We start from the raw sequence: 19823 nt of genomic DNA on the forward strand, positions 1-19823 counted from the left end.
AGTGTGTTACTGAGGCAAATAAATGGCATAAAGATCAAAGTGGACTGTGTGCTTGTTGGCTTGTTAAGAAAATTAATTCTGACAGAGGAACGGATTCCTTCCTGAAGAACATCACTCTGTGGAATTCGGTGGAAACAGCAATGAGTTTGGAGGACACAAATAAGGGCATTTAAAAACACTTGGAAAAGCTATTTAGAATGTGATGTCTCTGTGGTCTTAATTCCTCTGTTTCTTATTCATGGAACTCTTTTGTTCTTTGTGTAAACTTTCATGCCCACACTGAAAAAAGCAAAAAGCAGATGTAGTATCTTTTAGTGGTATGCTGATAAAAAGCAGGGAAATGCAGAGCACAGGGGCTGAACAGAAGAGGAGAAATTATAGTAGTGCGTTGAATCAGCAGCATTGAATCAGAAAGAGTTGTGTATTTAAAGTTAAAATAAATGCTTTAAAACACCCTTTTTTGCTTACATAACTCTACTAGATTTGATTCTAACTTTGCTTAGTTAAAACAGTTTTAATTACATCCAATATTTAGTCACAAACATACAGAAAATCATAGCTTATATAAAATGTATGTAAAGTCTTCTCAGGAAATCCACTGGTTAAATTGATCCCGTTCAAAAGGCAGTGCCATGTGTTGAGACTGAGATGGGTGTTTTGATATGCTTTATAGGTTATAATATTGAACTGTCTAATGTCTCTCACTCACTCTTCTCTAAGTAAGGAATGGGAAAGTATTCACTGGTCTAAAAAATTATTTTTTAACATGTTTTGATAATGAGAACAAGGTTAGCAGTCACTAACAGCAACTGTTCTTAGTGGGGGGAAAGTTCTGATTAATTGACTTCCACAACTATAAATCTTTTTTTTTGTGGGTATTAATAGACTACTTAGGACCCACTCCTGCATGTTCAGTGTTCTTTCATTTTATTAAATTCCACATTTTCTTCAATTATCAAAATCCTGTGGATTTGGTATGTTTGTGTTGGTCTGAGTCCTCTATTTTGTTGATGTAAAGAACTTGGCTTTAAGAAATCATTTTCAATTATCTGCATGATTGCATCAGACATCAATGTCCCATGGCCTCGGGGTCATATGGGATCTGTCAGGAGGCTTCATCCAGACTGCATTCAGAGGTGCCTGCAGATGCATCCAGAGATGGATCATTCTCCTGATGACAGCAGTCTGCCTTCTTCTGCCAGCTGATTAAGAGGTGCCCGTGTTTCTAACACAAGTTTTGGTGAAGAGCTGAGCTTTTCCTCTTCGCTGTGAACTTGGTCCCCAGGACATGTGAAATTGGATGCACATCTGCAGGCCTTTTAAGTGTCAGGTGTGATGTGTGCACACAAGAGATCTGGTGCTTCAACAAAGGGCTTTATCTATCCTGCAGGTGCAGGGGGTCTGTGGTGTGACAGGGAAGTCTGAAAGAGAGCAGGAGGCTTGTTCAGCCATATACTGACAACAGAGGTTGTTAGCCCATTCAGGAATAATTAATTAGGGAATTGATGTCTCTCTTCAGTGTGTTCTCAAATATTCTGCTCTCACATGCACAGATTAACAGAAGCAAAAGATTCTGTGGCACTTAATGATCTCCAAATGAACGAAGTGACTGCTGTCCTATACGTGCTGCTGTAGTGCAAAGAATTGTACTTTTTCTTGGAGAAATGGCCAAGTATTGCAGATTGCTCCCCTAATGCTGGATGTGTGTACGTGTCTCTGGAGTTCATCACTGGTGTTTAAATAAGTATGGCAGAAATGATGAAGCACCATGTTTCATGGAGAGGCTCAAGAACTGCCCTTTTATAGTACCAATACAACAGAACGTGGTTTCGTTGTTCTGCGAGTTTCACTGGAATTGTGATTTTGAAAATTTTCCAAACAGGTCATGAGTGATGCTGCTGCCCTTAGCAGACTGCATATGCCATGGTAACCTTCAAATTCTTCAGGCATGAAGTGTCTGGCATTTCTGTTATCACTAACCTAAGTGAAATACAATAAAAAGATCTAATATGTCCATTCAGAACGAGCTACTTTTAAAAATTGACTTTATAGTAAAGATGCTGCAGTTCAGCACAACTGTTTTTTCCTTTCCCTACCTTTCTAGTATGATTTGACAGCAGGTTCTTTTAATAAGAGTAGAGGAGTACTTTTCCTCTCAAGTTTTCAAGAAAGCCTATAATAAAAGGGAGGTTTGAGACTGGCATTTCTGTTAAACTGTGTGAGGAAAATTAGAAAGTTTTTTTTCTCCAGCCATGGGAAACAAGACATTGTTCCAAACTACAGGGGGTAATGTTGTCATTTTTTAGTGATGTGTCTTTAAAAGAAAAAGCCCAATGTTTTTTAAAAACTTAAAATATTTTATTTGTATTTTATCACCTGAATGTGTTTAGTTATTTTGGAGTTCTTTTGCTTCTCCCATCAGAAAGCTGTGCCGTGTTTGTTCATCATGCAAGCACAGTGCAGGTATTGTTTGATGCTTGAGACAGCTAAACAGCAATCTAGTGGAGAGAAGTGTTTAAATGAATGTTAGGAATGATCTTTTCTACTTTTAACTGGAGAAATTTACATTTTGGGTCAAAGAGGAGACCCAAGCTCTCCTTTGATTTCCAGCAGTATAGGCTTGAGATGGAAGAATGTGGGGAAGAATCAAAGATACAGAATCATGTGCACTATTGGTATTCCTGGTTTTAAGAAATAGTATTTGTGTGGTTACTGCATTGCAATAACAGCCCTATAGAAATGAGAAATAATTAACTTTTGAGCGTTGTAGTTCATGCAAGCATTTTTATTTTCCTTAAAATGCACTCAGAACAGTGTATCTGCGCACACAGGTGAAAGCTACTATGATTTCATGTTCAAAAGGCCCCTGTGTCAGTGTATCTGCAGAGTATTTTCAATTTATGAGTTAATAAGCAGTTGTTTACCATGGAGTAGGAAAAACACAGAATTGGTTAATGGCTCGTTGCTTTTGTTTAGGACATAACTTAAAACTGACTGCTGCTTGTGTTGATAATTATTTTTATGTCTGCAATATAAAGAGTTTTAAAATTCTAACCCCAAATATATTCACCATTAATATATTTGTTGTTTTTGTTGTTGTTAATATAATAAATTCCATGCATTTTGTAGTGTGTGTGAGTACTTGCTTGTGAAAAGCCATTTTACTAGAAAAGGAATCTTTTATTGTTAAGTGTAACATGTTAAGACTAATCAGGAATCTGACATTTGAATGCTTAGTGGCTAATAAACCAAGGCCATACAGGTTCTGCATGATAAAACTTTCACTTTTCTTAGGTTTATAACATGCCTTTTGAAAGAAACCAGGATTACAATGATACATAAAGCATGCGGTTTAAGTTACCTCTTTGTAACGTTGGACAATGGTGTTTCATGTTAGAAAAACCCTAACTTACAAGAGTAATTTTATCAGCTATCCCCCAAAAGGAAATAATATTTGCCATGGGATAGAGCAAAGTGTTTTAAAGCAAATCACAGTAATAAAAACATGGCTGAACAACAGCTTTAGAAATAAAAATTTTGATCTTACTTAGCAGATATTGCAGTTAACTTTTCTGAAGATGTATCATTTTCATTCAAGACTGCTAGCAAGGTAAAAAGCTGCAGTTTACATCTGCATCTGTTTATGATTCTGTGTATACCAACAGCACTTTAGCTTTTATAACATGCAACTATCCTTTAATGTGCTCAAATTACAAGGAGACTAGTTTTTGTTAGCAGAAATTAGGTGTGTTTGCCAACAGATTAATCAGACCTGGTTAAATTAATCACAGGGGTTTTGTTCCACATCACTTCAGTGCATTAGACTTACTTATCCACTCAGTCTAACATGTAATACATTTAAGCATTTTGAAATGTACTTAAAATTCTTCAATATGTGTACAATTTTTGTACCTAAAGCTTGGCTTACCTTTTCGTATTTAGTAGAGAAACTACACATATTGTTGTATAATATGAAACACTTCTAGCTGTCAAAACAAACTTCTGTCAATACAAATCATGGTGATCATTGTGAACGTTACTCTGAGAACATTCACCCTTCTAAACCAGCACAGAAATTCTTACACTTTTTGTGCTGCTTACTGGGGGAGAAACATGTCTAGATGTTGAGTAATTGAATTTATCCGTTTGCTCTTTATAATTTTATATTGACAATATACAATTTGTGGCCTTGTTTTCCATTTGTTAAACAAACTGGTTTTAGTACTGTTACAGCTGTTTAAAATTAATACTCAAATGTTAGGTAGAGGGCTCCAGGCTGGAGTTAGGATTTCATTTGTTGTGCAAATTCCAAAAAATCGAGTATGTGAATTGCAGCATTTAAATAGTGGTACAGCAGGAAACAACATATTAGCAGTTTGGTAATGTCAGAGCTGTATTTAAGTTGCTGCATTTTATTTGCTGTCCATTGGCTTTCTACTTCTTTTTCATTATGTTGTCAGTACAGTAATGCAGTAAAACCAATGTGCTCTTGTTTTACTGTCAGGTTTCTCTGTCCTTTTCAGCATCTGTTTCCTTCTGTACTGTGGTGTTGAGGGAATATAAAGTAGCAGGGACACTTCCTGTACTGTCCATGCCATTTTTTAAGCCATTACGGGTAAATTTCCATCTCACTGAGGAAGCTGTAGCAGCCCTCTCTGATGATAAGCTAAGCAAAAAACATTAGTTAGATGGTTTTTTCTCACCATTGCTGTGTCATTTGCCTGTTTTCTTGCACCATGGTTGGTGTGGTGTCACGTGAGGCTTTGAAGATGAACATGGGAGCTGATTTCTTTTTCTTCTTTCCTAGGTGATGGGTGTGGACACACTGTGCTGGGCCCTGAGAGTGGGACCCTGGCCTCCATAAACTACCCCCGGACCTCTCCCAACAGCACTGTTTGCGAATGGGAAATCCGTGTGAAGCCTGGGCAGCGAGTTCAGCTCAAGTTTGGTGATTTTGATATTGATGACTCAGATTCCTGTCATTCCAGTTACCTAAGAGTTCATAATGGCATTGGCCCCAACAGGACAGAGATAGGTAGGAGCTTTAATTATCACTATTTGAGAACTGTTGTCTTGTATAGGACTCAGGTGTACTGTTGGTACTTTTGTTACTTTTTGACAACAACTGTGTGCTAAACGCAACACAGATCCTGTAATAATCTTTCATTCTTGAGATTCTCAAAGGAAGCTCTACTGCAATGTAGGGGTTTTTTCTCTGACGTTTCCCAGTAGCTTGCAAAGTTCTTGTAAGCAATGGAGAGGGAACTGTAAAACTAGAAGCATCTTCATTTTTAAAGAAAGACGTATGTATATATATGTATCTATATCTATAGCTATATATAGATACATATCTTACCTGAAATGCCTTTCTTTTTATATGGATTCACTCTGACTTTAGCTGTTCATCTTGGTGGTGTTAAAGGCTGTCAGGCTTCAGGTGTGTAGTGCAAATATCCTCCATCTTCTGATAATGTTCTTAGATTTTGTTCTCTTCAGGAGAATTTGATGATTAGAAGTCAGTTGGGTTTTTTTCATATAGCAGTGTGATGTTATCATCTACATCAAGGTATATGTAGAGTGTTAAGGCTCTTGTGGTTACTTTGCATAAAACTCAAAATGAGTTGTCATTCTTCCTTCTCTAAAATTAGTTGTTATTATGCAGATTAACTTTATTTTCTTTCCTGAAGCTTTAATTTGGAGAGAGAGAAAGAGAGATTTACTCACTGAGACTGTTTTTGTGCAGTTCAAATGCTGATCCCGCTAAATTGAGTCTTTTTCTAAAGAGGCTAGTGGACTGTTAGCTTTGTTAACCTCTTTTCCAACTGTTACCTAGGTGTGTGTGAAAATGAGTATGTGCTTGGAGCTGCTGAGCCAGACTTGGTCTAAAATAGGAAACACTGAATGCCTTAAATGGCAAGGAACGTCAAGTTCTGATAAGTCTATTACTCACTTTTACAAGGGACTTCATGGGTTCGAGTAAATGCCTGCTTCATTTGTTTCTCTTGCTTTTCAGCTGTGGCCTGCTGGTGTAGCAGCACAGTATGTCAAGCAAATGTGTGTGTTGTTCTGCTCTTAAGAAATTAAATCACAGGACAAACAGTGATGTTAACAATGACAAATACAGATCATACAGGGTTTGGGGTTTTTTCGTGTTTGAAGCAACAGACACTGGAGAGATTAAACAGTGACTTGAATTTTCTTGGGAGAAATCTGGATTTATCCTAAGTTTTTCCATTCAAGACTACTGACATGGTCTAACACTAAAATACTTGTTTTAAATAAAATCTGAAATTCAGTCATACCTTTTTTAACCTAAAATGACTTAAAGGTTGGCTGGTTCGATTAAAAAATAAATTGTTATTGGGTTCATTGATAAACAGAGAGGGTTTCTAATGAAGCTTTTAAGGGCTAGTGCTTATTCCAAGCCTGTTGAGTATTTATTAAGAAATCAAAAGAAGATTCAAATGCTCAGTGTTAGGTTTGTCTCTAGTATAAGTAAGATCTAGAGGAGTTTTTTATTAGATTTCATTACAGTCCAATCACTGTGCATCTGCAGGCAGATGTACTTATTTAAGACATGGGAGTTCCCTCTCCTGCTGTAATGTTGCTGTACAAAAGCACGCGGGGTCCTTCAGTCATACAGACAGAAGAGCAATATTACATCTTCTGCACATACAGGTGACAGAGGTGTTACTGCAGTCATGCTTTGTCCATTCCTGGTGCTTGCTTTTTCAAAGATTGACAAAAATCGGGCAGGAGGCCAGGGAAGAGGTAGAAAAATGATTTATAGTCTCAAAAGTATGTCTTGCTGTGAATCATAAGGTGCATCACTCTACAGTTTGTCAAAGGCCATATGTCCATGGCACCAAGCAGCACTGGAGAGTTTATCCAAGCTAGATTTAAATGGCTTGCACTGTGTGTTTGCCTGAAGAAGGGGATAAATGGTGTTTTGAGAGGATGGTCATGATGGTCAATCACGTAACAAGATCCAGTGGCTGGAAACAAAACTTTAAAAAGGGAAAAGAAAAGGTGGTGTTGGTATAATATAAATTGCATTTAAGTATTGTAAAATCTGTTTTCTGGGTTTTATTTGAAGATACCCTTGCTTTGTTAAAAAAAACCTACCTGAATAAGTAACATCTGGAAAGCTCTGAATAATGATAGGAATTTGTATTTTAACTTCTAAAATTTTTTAACATTGTTTTATTGGTGTTTGGGAGTGCAGATCACTTTTTAAAGGAAATTGACATATTCTATTTATTTTGTATTATATTTGTTAAGAGCTATTCCTGCAGGACGATGCTACTCCACTGCCTTTACTTTGGTATTGTAATTTGCCTTTATTTGAGGAAGGAGTCTTGCCTCTTTTTCTGCTATTTTACAATATGGTAACATACTTATTACAAGGAAAGCAAATGGAGTGATTAGCTAAAACAGAGGCAGTGTCATTTACTGCTGGTGATTATCCACTTTGATTATCTACTGCAGAATCTTAAATAGGGTTACAGATGGTTTTTACAATATCAAATGATCAAGGTAGCCTGTAGAACGGAAGATTATTATTTTCTTAACAAGTTAATTAACTGCTCAGTACCTTTTCTGAAGTTTCTAGTTAGTAGGACTGGAGAATTCCCCATTGACTGGGGTCCGTGTAACAGCCATTCATCCATGAATGTGATTTGGTAGCAGTTGTAGAACTTTGTAGGGTAAATACTATCAACATCTGCAGACCGCAGCAGCTGAAATTGTGTTACTTTTGTTCATTTTGTATGGCAAGAGAAGTACCCAGGTACAGAACTTCTGTTGGATTTTTTTGGTGTGACAAAACAGAAAGAGAACTAACTGGTAATGTGTATTAATGGTGCTCACCTGTGATATGATACATGTATGATACTGCTGAAATGCAGTGAGTTGTGCTTGCTGTTGTCCAGAATTAAGGGAAGTACTTGACAGAAACCATGAAAGAGTCTATGAGGAAGGAGTGCTCCAGCAGCTGAGGGGAAAGGAGGGCTTTTTTCTCATTTGCTTCTGTAGATGCTTCTCATTGTCCTAACTTGATCCTTTTCCTTGAGAGATTCCTCATGTTCTTTGAAGCACTGACTGTGGAGATTACGCATGGCTAGAGGTGAATGGGATAAGGTCACATTTATCTGCAAGTGTTGGGGTGTGGGAGACCTGATGACAGTGACAAAACAAATGTGGAACTCACAGTCTGCCATGTGCTTTAAATGGTCACTAAGCACATTATTTAGTGTCATGCTCATGTATTTGCTTTTGAATATACACCAGAACTAATGTGAGCCTATGTTGCAGATGAAATAAGATGCTCAAAATTGAATAAGATGCTTATTACACTTGTTGTTTTAAGTCAATATTTGTTCTCCTTCATCTCTTCACAGGAAAATACTGTGGTTTTGGATTTCAAATGGATGGTTTAATTATTTCAAAAAGTAATGAAGTCACAGTACAGTTCATGAGTGGAATTCACACTTCTGGACGTGGATTTCTTGCAGCTTATTCAACCACTGACAAATCAGGTATTTATAATTATTTAGTAATTTTTCTTCACTGGCAAAATTAGAGCTATCTAGTAGAAACACAGAACTAAATAATTTACTCTCACATTCTCAAAAATAACTTCTAAAAATTTAATATACTTTTCATGATACTTCTGTGTAGAAAATTAGACTGCCAGCTACCTAAAAGTTGCTGTAATTTTAAAGAAATGGTATCAAAGCTTGCCTTGCATAGCAGAGGAAAAATGTCAGTTGTCTTATAAATGAAAGAACTGCTTCAGATTCAGGACAAAATGCATTTTTTTCAGGCAGTAGTCAAGGTGGCAGATAGCTAACAAGTTTTCTTATCAAACTGTCTATGTGTTACACAGACTAACCTCATGGAAATTTTTATTTCAGTAGCAGTATCCTCTACTCCCTCAGCTCTTTTATTACATAATTTGCTGACTAGTTTTTTGTCTTTTTCATGGTTTTTTACATGGTTTTGATTACTTTAAGCCTCTGAAAGAGGTTGCTGTATTTGTTTTGCATCTCCTCCCACTCATTGTAAAGGTGAGTGATATATGTGGTCTGCAAGGAAGTGAAGGAGTGCCAGCAACTGCTTCAGAAGGCAAAAATCCTATCTGGAAGTTATTCTAAAAAGAGCAGATAAAGAGTTTCAGTTTTTAATTTTGTAGGGGTTTTGATGCTTTCCTTTCTTTATTTTGGACTGTATGTGTTGATACACAGCAGACACAAACATGAAATTTGTGTTATCAGTCATGAATGCCAATAACATGGCATTCTAACTTTTGTTCACTGTGGTGCTTGGGTTCAGCACTGCAGAACCATTAAATGCTGGAAACACAGGCCTCTTTAGCTTATTAATTTAATTTTGTGAAAAGAGCATATGTTTCTGCCTCTGATTTACTCTGAAGTATAGCTATAAATTAAAATTAAGCTGCACAGAAAATGAATTTTTGTAGTATGTAACCTTACCTTTTGTCATATTCTCGGTAGATTTCCCAGTTACTCAGACAAATTAGCAAGGTTCTACTGTAATACAAAATCTGTTGCAAGAAAATACAGTAGGATTTTTTTTCTTTTCATTCTGAGACTTTTGGTTAAGCCTCAGAGGCTCAAATGTATGTTTTCCTGCACTTTAAAAAGCATACTCAAGCTTGTTGTCTTTTTATCATCCTCTTGACCTAACATTTTTTCTTTCCAGACTTAATTACCTGTTTAGACTATGCAAGTCACTTTTCCGAACCAGAATTCAAGTAAGACTGATTTTTACCTGTTTCCTTCTCAGTCTCTTTAATGAAGTAATTTTAGTGTTTCTACTTGGCTTTGTTACTTATATCTGATGCAGCTTGAAAATTGGCCATCCAGAGAACTTGAGACACAAACTAATTAGAGTTAGAGCTGAAGAATTTTGATATTTGCACTCCTCCTTCCTCTTCCTGTCTCTCCCATTTGTGTTATATACATGCAGTATACAGTAGAACCTCGTTAATTTGCACTAACACATAGGAGCTAATATCTCATTTCCATAGAAAGAATATTGCTTTTGTAAACATATTACAGCAGGTACACAACTTAATTACTGAAATTCACATTACAGTTACCTAAGGAGCACTAAATAATGGAATGTGTTAGAAATTGCAAACCCATTTCACAGTTTGATGCTCATTAATGAGGTTCTGTGGAGACACAGAATGCTGTACATTCTGATGGGGGAAATGTGTCATTTCCCTGTTTTCTCCTTCTCCATTTCCATCTAAAGCAAAGACAGTGTTTAAAGCTACAGACTGTTGTGGAGTATCTAAGCTTACTTTTTGGAGAACTTAAGCCATGGCATCATGAAACATTCCAAAGTACAACCTTTGCATTTCTCCTTCATTTTCTTAGGTTTCAAAATAGGGCTGTAACTGTAGGTTCTGACCTTAACATGTGACGAAGTCTCTGAATCCCACTGTTTTCATGGAACCTACAACGTTGCTTCAGCTGTTGTTGAACTGTGGTGAAAATGTTAATGAGTTTACTCCACTTTACTTTTAGCTCTTGAAGATGTAATAATTTTCATGTGTGCAGTATGAAATGGCCCTGGAACATGAACACAGGCTTGCTCCAGAGGTGCTGGTGTCTTGCCTCTTGCTTTTCATGAGCTAGTGGTAATTTGGCCAGATTTTTATTATTAAAGCATTGCCAAAAGCTGTTACAAAATAACATTACTTTTCAGATGTTTTATTTAAGGATGCAAAACAAATAGATATGCAGGTGTCTAGTTCATAAAATAAAATTCATTAATATTGTTACTTATATGACTTTGAATTTACAGGAGCCATGTGGTATTTATATTATAAAATGCCAGCTTTATTAATTCATTATATCGAGATTGGGACTGTACTTTCAGCTGAAACTTAAAACATTTTCAAAGGTCTGTTCTGCTGTTGCGTACTTGTGAGTATTTTTGGTCTGGTTTGATAGGCCTTCCATTAGAAGGTATCATTACATGGTGATACATGAATAGCAGAGTGTTGTAGATCCAAAACATAGTAACTGTTCTATAACAGTAGGAGACTTGTAGGTGCACGCATATCCTGACTTGATATTTCGTTCTCTTTCAGTAAGTATTGTCCAGCTGGATGTGTGATTCCTTTTGCTGGTATTTCAGGCACTATTCCTCATGGATACAGAGATGTAAGTAAAAACCCCACGGGCTCAAGGGAGTTTTGGTAAAACACGTGGTGGATAATACAAGTCAGTTTTAGTTGTTGGCATTGGTTGTCCTTCCTGTATGCTGGGATTTGTACCTCCTGAAAGTGAATAATATGGTACTCATTTTTGAGCACTGGTGCTAAATGACAGGTGCTTCAGATGGTAACATCTCCAAGGAGTGGTGTAGTGGAGTCTTAAATATTTTTGTAAGGCCTGCAGACAAGGGTGGATCAATGAAAAGTTTAGGTGGTTTTTCTACTTCCTGTTTTGTTTTTGTTGGTTTTCTCAGGTTAGAAAAGTGAGATTTATAATGAAAGAACCAGTTCTTTCAATGATGTCCTCTTGTTTTTGACACTGTAATGCCTCTCTCAGCAGTGTCTCAGTGGCTATCTTAATTTTTGTTACACTTGAGAGATGAAATATTGTTTATGCTCAGCAGCTATAAAATAATTTGCACAACAAAGTTAATACTGTAACAGTAGTTCTATAAATTGGTAATGAGCATCTTTAATAATGTACTATTTACTTAAAACACTGCAAAACCCTATACAGTATTTTTCTAATGTAAGCCTTTGCAGGTCAATTAATGAGCTTGCCATAGGATGGGAGGATGTTCACTTTGTTTATTTTTAAGTGATTATAATTTTGCTAGCACTCTACTAAAAATTACATGAAATCTCTGCTTTTTATCTTAAAATACTCTTTTGATAAGCCCTTAGATCGAGCACAGAGGAAAGACAATGTAAAAATGTTAGTAATCAAAGATTTTAGTATTAAATATGAACTTGAAATGTGTCTGTCTGGTTTTCTTTCCCAAATATTTGTAAATCCAAGGCTACTTGCTTAAACAATCACCTCCATGTAAAAATGTCACCACAGTGTAACTGTGTTATATGTCCTGGTCCACAGTGAGTCCTCACTAAATGGCTGCAAGGTCATTTTTGTAGCTGGTAACAAGATGAAATTGATTCTCTGCCTCACAAATTTGCAGCATCTGTGGGAGTTCTGCTTGTTGGGAGTTTTTTTGCCAAAATCTGGAATAATTGTTTTCTATGGAAGAAAAGGAAACTTAAGGAAATAAATGCCTTGTGACTTTCTTTTTGTATACTTTATCACTCAGAAAAGGCAGAGAATTTCCCAGAAGTCAGGCTGTGTGGAAAGAAATGAAATTGTCCAGCACTTTAGACCAAGTTTCAGGTAGAGGTTTCTCATGCATCTCTTTCAAATGTACAGGAACTGGTTGCTGCTTTAAAAAATACCCAAAATCTTGACTCTTTCCTGTGTGACCCTAATGTCCACAGTCCTTGAGGGCTCGGAGCTCTCATTGCTGACATCTGGTGAGTGGGGAGGTGAGAGCTGCATCTCCTGCAGAATCCTGTACTCTTGCTTGAATGGAAAGAGGATCCCAGACCTGCTGGATGTGAGCTTACTCTGTGCAAGCCTGAAGGACTTGGTGTCATGAGTCCCACTCACTGTGGCACAGGCAGCCTGCAAGCCAGGGAAGTGTCACTGTGACATTTGTTAGTAGATTCTGTCACCCAGGGAGAGAAGGCAAGAACATGATACTATGCAAAAACATTTTTTATCAATGATCTTCACTGCCTTGTACAACATAGGTAATTGACTTGTTTAGGATGAGTTGTATGCATTACCATGGCTTTATATGGATGAGAGTGCTGGATGGTTAAACCATGTTTAACCCCAATTTAAGATTAAAAAATACAACCCCTTGGCAAAAAGCTACAAAATCTGCAGTGCATCACCCCTTAATTTTGAGAAAATAAACAAACATACTTTCAATGTGCTTTCTCTTAAAAGGTTGTCTATGTATTTACATCTTCAACTTCTGTTGTCTAACATAATTTGTTACAGGCTGAGCCTGGCTGTCTGGCTTCTTCAGACTGATTCACCTTGGTGTTGGTTTGAGGTTATTTGATTACAACAGTTACATTCCAAATACATCTGGGCAAGGACACAGTGAAATGTAGGGCCTTCTTTTTATGTTTTTTCATAAATTCAATATTAAATAAAGGTGAATGGTTTCTAAATAACCAAGGTAACAGTTAACTAAGAAGAGTCTTTTAATGTAACAGTAACATGTAATTGGACAGTGTAACACTTACAATATGTGTTGTAGTGTTTAATTTATTTACTTAGTAGTATTAAATTTTTCTTTCCCTCCCTTCTTCAAGTCATCATCACTTTGTATGGCTGGTGTTCATGCAGGCGTCGTGTCAAATACTCTGGGTGGTCAAATTAATGTTGTAATCAGCAAGGGCATTCCATACTATGAAGGTTCCTTGGCTAACAATGTCACCTCAGAAGTGTAAGTGTCCTTTCTATGATTTCCTTATCTTTAGCACCTTAGAGGTAGTGTCTCACTGAAGGATTAATTTCAGCTAGTGCAGCTCCGTGTTCCCTGAACAGGTTCTCTTCGCTAAGTTTCTCACACTTTTGCTGTGGTTTAATTGTTTTACCAAGTATCTTTAATCTCTAGACCAGAAATTATCATTTTCCTAATTCTGCAAGGAGTTTTTACCATCTTGGCCATAAATTCCTCCTGGTCTGTGGAAAACCAGTAATTTAATGGCAGCTTTTCAGTTGCAGGGAAAGAGTGTAGCTTGTCATTGTATTTTACGTCCCATGAATGAAAGCAATCACAGGAGATTGATTTGTGTTATTGTGATTAGCTTAATTTGAAAGGAAAGCATTTTAACTGAAGTCTTGCACTTTGCTGGGTAGATGTTTGTTTGAAATTCTTTAACCCAGTATCTCTGGACTAGATTTCAGTTGAGAAGGTGTTTGTACTGAAAGCGCTGCAACTTGCTGGCAGGATGTTAAGTGCTTGTTCAGGCATATGTGCATAGGTTTCAGTGGCCAGCAGTCAGACAAGAAAAATAAATTGAAGACAATTTGTTTCAGTTTTCCTCACTGGGTACTGCAAAACATCATCTTTTGTTCTCTGCAGGGGACCCTTATCTACAAGTCTCTTCACCTTTAAGACGAGTGGTAAGTGTTATCACATGTATTACATGTTATAGCTTTCATACAAACTTTGTGAATAGAAATAAATGTGCAGGCATTTGATTTCTTAATTTTTGTTCTCATTTGTGAGACTTTTTTTTAGTGCATTCCTCAATAATGTATATTTTTTAATTGTTTTACTAGCTCAATTTGATGATTCATCATCACCCCATTTATAGGTACAGTGATATTTAAAGTAAGCCTTGCTTATCTGCAGGAAGAGATTCTTTCAGGTTATGTTCCCTGTTGTAGTCTATAAAGTGCCTTGACTCTCACACTTAAAACACACTGCTAAAGCAGAGCTGGGCACTTGAGAGTTGCTCTCTATTTATAAAAACTGTATGTTCTAGTTTTCTTCCAGGTTTACTCCTTACTTTCCTGGTTGTCTATTTAGAAAGCTGGAAGAAATCTCAAAATGATTCCTCACTTTTGTCCACCCCCTTTTGGCTTCTTTATCTCCCATTTTTGTGCAACTGGATGCTATGTGATAAATGACTGTCTCTCTCGCTCTGGAAGGGCATCTTGGGCCTTGCTCTAAGTTGTGTCCTTTCTTGGCTGCTATGTTTTGTTTTGTCCATGTGTACCAGGTTGATGATTGGTGTAACAAGTGTTGACCCTTTTTGAAGCTTTACTGCTTTGCATGTTTTTCTTTCTGTCTTACCTGGTTTTCAAATAAATTGGCTGTAGTTTTCTAAGTGGAAGGTAGTTTTCCTGTAGGTCACTTTAAATGCCATCTCTGAGTGGATGTTGGAAACACTGTGAAGACAGGGGCCTTTCCTTAGTCTCTTTAACTGTTTTAATAACAATGTAAAAACCATAAATCATCATGTCTGCTTTTCACAAAGATAAAGTTAAAAAAGGAAAGAGGGGGAGTCATGCACCTACTCTTCAAAAGTAAACAAATACTTTTCCTAATACATAAATAAAAGGGACAGTGAATGGGGATATAAAGAGAGGAATCTGATAGGCAGGAGTGTTTGGTGATGGAAATGTATAAACAAGCAAAAATTAGAAAATACAATGCATATAATATTAAAATTATTTCTCTCCCAGACCTCTGCAAGAGCTGAAAGAAAGAATTACATATCTGGTGTCCTTATGCATAAAGAATATTAAACACAGTGATCCCAGGCAGGGTTTGCTGGGTTCTTTTGTCTTTCAGAATATGATCTGACAGTGTGTATGAAAGTAATTAAATGGCCTGGAAATTGGAAGAGATAGGACAAAACGCTGATCTGGACTCTGAATTTCAGTGATGTGAGAAATTATTGAATAAGCTAGAGACAAGGTGCAGGGAAGGGAAGGAGAAGGGAAACTAGGCTGGGTTGTTCCACAGGCCTGACTGAAGGCAAAGATTGCTCTGTGCTGATACTTCTGGGGACTGTGCATTTGAGAGGGGAAAACTGTTGGTATTACAGGACAAGAAATTGAGCCCTGAATTCAGGAGATGTTCTTTAGCCACTAGCAGAATTCAGTGTGGGAAGAAACTAGTAAGAATGATGACCAGAAAAATGTAACTAATTTCAAAGATGTATTTGAGCTCAAGGCCAGGATTATGACATGACTTCCTACATGCTTTGGTTTTTTTCAAATTAACACTGTGATCCTGGGGTTGTTCTAAAAACCCAGGAAATTATATAGACACGAAAAAGGAACAAATGAACCAGTAGTCTGTTTGCCATTCCTGCATGAACCATAGATACTCTTAAACCATGAAAGGTCCCCGGTGCTTCTCGTCGAGTGCTCTGTGTGACTGTGGTGAGGGAGAGAATATCCACATTGCTCTTGGAACAGGCATAAATCATGGCATTCTCATGACTAGTTTGGTTCTAGAATCCCTGTTAGAAAGCAAAAGACAGTGTGTTTTGTTGGTATTGTTGTTACGGAATAAATTTAGACAGCAGTTTAATATTTGCATGTAAAATCTTAAAATCCAAGCAGCGTAACGTCATATCTCATTTTCAGTCGTCACCTTTTCTATTGTTCAGGTTGCTATGGGACACTGGGGATGGAATCTGGAGTGATTCCTGATTCCCACATCACATCATCATCTATTCTTGAGTGGCCTAACCAAACAGGACAAGTAAACATTTGGAAACCTGAAAATGCCAGACTAAAAAGGCTTGGACCTCCTTGGGCTGCTTTTATCAATGATGAACATCAGTGGTTGCAGATTGACTTGAATAAAGAAAAGAAAATAACAGGTGAGTGAATCTGATGTGGCTTCTCAGCAGCTTTCTAAAAGTTTGGTTACAGACATCCTTTTTTCCAGTTCTGGGCCTTTAGATAAAGCTCGGGTGGCACTGAATTTGGTTCCATGTCCTAGGTATATACACTGAGGAACCTGGAGCTGAAGAGGTGTAGTTTCATAGCAGAAGACATCTCTTCCATCAGAATTTGTTGAAGTGTTTCCTGTGGTTTTACTGGATCCTTGGTATTTCCCTTTTCCTCCTTACTGTCTCCTTGAAGGTGCAGATGGAAATCCAGTCAGCTCAGCCCACTGGTACCTCTGATGCAGGTGTACTGATTGTGTTCCTAGGCTTCCCCTACTGCCCGTCACGGCCGCAGTGAATCCGACAGCAGGGGTAGGAGCAGTTCCAGTGCAGTGTGAGGAAGCAGCAGACACAGGAAGGCTGCTGGCAGCCTTCCCTTCACCTCCTTGCCTCAAATGGGGCTGGGCCCAGAGCTGGGGACTGCAGCCCCCTCGCAGTCTCTGCTGGGCCTTTCCAGAGAAAACAGGCCACGCAGTGCAAGCTTAGGCAGGTTAGGCTGTGCTCCTTCACAGAGGGGGTGATTTTAGCAGCTGCGTTGATTTGGAGAGACGGCTGTAGGTGCTGTTTCCTGGGCTGCTCTGGATGGTTTGTTTTCTGTACTGGGAGTTGAGCAGCCAGCTCATGGTTACCAATTCCTGTTGACTGCAGTGTTGCCCATTCCAAGTAGTGAAGCACTGGTTGGCTTTTTGGGTTTAATCTTCATGAGGTGTTGGCATTTTGGGTTTAATCTCCAGGGTAGCTGTGCAGCTGTTGTATCTTCAGTGCCAATGTTAGTGTTTTCTGGTTTCATTGTTCAGAGGTGATTTGCTGTTGTTAATGGGCATGTTTGTCATCTGATGTAAATCAAAAATAAATTGGATTTAGGTGGAGGGCTTCATAGGGTCCAGGGCTTAAAGGCTATTGTGAAACATGTTCTGCTGATCAGTTTGGGTTTGTCTTTCCAAAATGCCTGAGCTGGTCTCTGTAACCTCAGCTGCACACCCTCATATCAGCAGCATGGCTTCCTGCCATTAAGCAACTTGGGTTTACCAGTGGCCTTTGTTATTACCTCCCTGGGGACTCTTTGGATTTTGCATTACTCCTCTAATTCCTGTGCTAATAAGCTTTTCCAAAACAGCTTTCCTGTGTGAGTTGTGCTGCAGCATCAGCTGTAGGAAGCTGCAGTTCTTTCAGTGGTGCCTTTAGGTTGGCAGTACAAGAAGGGCTGTGTCAGCAGCAGGGGACAGGAGTGGGCTGTGGTCAAATGAACGGGCTGTTTCCATCAAGAAATGGGGGGAAAAGGGCTTAGCAAGGTTATGTCATGAAAATTAAAACATAGAGTAAGTAAAATGATTACTAAGTTTCAGTTACTGTGGAAGTTTCAGACCCTGATACTTTGGGTAAAACTTCTTGAAATTAACTGGACCTGTGAAGACTCTCAGCTATGCAACTTTGGATTCAAAAACTGATCTGTTAATTTTTACAAAATGGTACCAGTTTTTGGTCTTAACTGGGCGCTTCAATTTTCACAGGTATTATAACTACTGGATCAACTTTAGCAGAGCACTACTATTATGTCTCAGCCTACAGAATTTTATACAGTGATGATGCACAGAAGTGGACAGTGTACAGAGAACCTGGCATGGATAAAGATAAGGTAAAAATACCACATGCCTTGTAGGTATGTTCTATAGAGATTTCACAATTGTAAATACAACTCATTTTGGTATGGTGAAGAATCATTAAATAACTCTTCTTTTCAGTGTTATTTTGAATCATAAACAGCAGGAAAATATGACCATATGCAAATATGTGAGAATTTAGACAGTTCTAAAGCTCAGATATTATTTTTATTACTATTTGGGGTGGGAATATTCTATACAAGAAACTTCTGTTGCCAACGGTAGTCTGCGTGGTACTGCATCACTTCAAGAATAATTGTATTTCTTTTAAAACAGGCTACATGTTTTAAAATTAAGCTTTACTTTCTTATCCTCTTGTGGTTACGGAATAAATGTTAGGGGTTGTATAATTTTTCATGTTTTATGTTTCTGTCAATCTCAATTTTTAACCAAATGTTGTTAAGTTTCTTATATAAGAGAGTAGCCTTTGCAGAGGGTATATGTTCAGACTGCAAATGTTTTGCCACACAGAAAAAGTCCCTAATGTTAGCAGCAAGATAATCTTATTTCTTTCCCCTGTGTTTAAAGCTCTGCAGTATTTAATAGACAGTAAAAATGAGAAAACCTGTGTCTTTCCAGTGGTTCAGATCAGATTTTCTTAAAAGAAATGACAGGATTCCTGGTAATGTGACTGCAGCTAGATTTTCCTTCTTCTTGTTTTTAAAATCCTTGGTTTTATTTTACCTTAGTTCTGTAGGCCTGTGGTATTACATACATGTAACTGTAACTACTAGCCTGGTAGTTTTTTAGAAACAGGCTTTAAGAATGGTCACTCTTTGGCTGTCCTTGGTCATCTTCTCTTTACTCTGGGTTAAGAATGTTTCAAGGTAGGATGTAGCATCCTGTGGATGAAGTAAAAGGCTGAAGTTTGTTAAATTAAGAGATTTTTGAACACTGAACATAATTGCAGTAGGAAACCCTTGAAAGAGAGGAGGAGAATTTACAGGTGGGTCTGAGCCTACATGTGAACTAGAGTGACTGTTGGTGTGAAATACTCAAGGAAAAATCCAGCATATTTTGCTAGTTTTGAGTGCCCTCTTATGGCCATAAAATAAGATCTCAGTTAGCAAGCTGCCTGGATTTAGGCTTCAGTGGTAGTTTGATAATTTTCTTAAAAAATCTTTGCAGCTCTTGCCTTGAATTTGAATGTTTTGTTCCTCTTGCATGCTCATGAAATGAAACAAATTGTGGAGCCTGAAATTACAGGCAACAGATCTTTCTTTGCACTTTGTGTGTCATTAAAGGGACAGGGCATGAAGAATCAGAGGTACCCAGAAGTGGCAGCTGTATTTAAATGACAGAAAAAATGGTTCAGTTTGGTTCAAAATAGCAGATTTTCTCTCCATCTGCCATCACCTCACTTGAAACAAATGTGCTTTTGGATGCATCTGTTTGCAGGCTTCTCCCTTTGAGAACAGCAGACCAACTGGGAGGTGCTATTCCCTGTTTTTTTGAAACATATTTGAAATTCCTAACATTTTTCAAGAGAATAGAAGCTTTCCAAGATTTTCCTATAGTCCTTTTTGCAAATACCTTTTATAGGTTCGGCAGTGCTCAAGAAAAACTTTTCTTAACTTTTCATATATGAAAAAAAGTAAAATGTTTGAATTGGGGGAAAAAAGACAAATCAGAGTTGCAGGTTGGAAAAG

The 19823-nt window shown here is 37.7% G+C and overlaps 1 protein-coding gene across 1 annotated transcript in view; it reads left to right on the top strand.

Annotated features, from left to right (window-relative positions):
• Nucleotides 1-19823, top strand: part of DCBLD2 (discoidin, CUB and LCCL domain containing 2) — a 40477-nt gene that overhangs the window by 12128 nt on the left and 8526 nt on the right. Inside the window, exons 2-9 of the mRNA XM_048294035.1 lie at nucleotides 4808-5035; nucleotides 8400-8537; nucleotides 9724-9775; nucleotides 11126-11198; nucleotides 13409-13542; nucleotides 14185-14225; nucleotides 16229-16444; nucleotides 18025-18149. Coding sequence (XP_048149992.1) covers nucleotides 4808-5035; nucleotides 8400-8537; nucleotides 9724-9775; nucleotides 11126-11198; nucleotides 13409-13542; nucleotides 14185-14225; nucleotides 16229-16444; nucleotides 18025-18149 — 1007 coding nt within the window. The remainder of the gene's footprint in view (nucleotides 1-4807; nucleotides 5036-8399; nucleotides 8538-9723; nucleotides 9776-11125; nucleotides 11199-13408; nucleotides 13543-14184; nucleotides 14226-16228; nucleotides 16445-18024; nucleotides 18150-19823) is intronic.

This window comes from Corvus hawaiiensis, chromosome 2 (assembly GCF_020740725.1).
Source record: "Corvus hawaiiensis isolate bCorHaw1 chromosome 2, bCorHaw1.pri.cur, whole genome shotgun sequence".
In the NCBI taxonomy this organism is placed as follows: domain Eukaryota; kingdom Metazoa; phylum Chordata; class Aves; order Passeriformes; family Corvidae; genus Corvus; species Corvus hawaiiensis.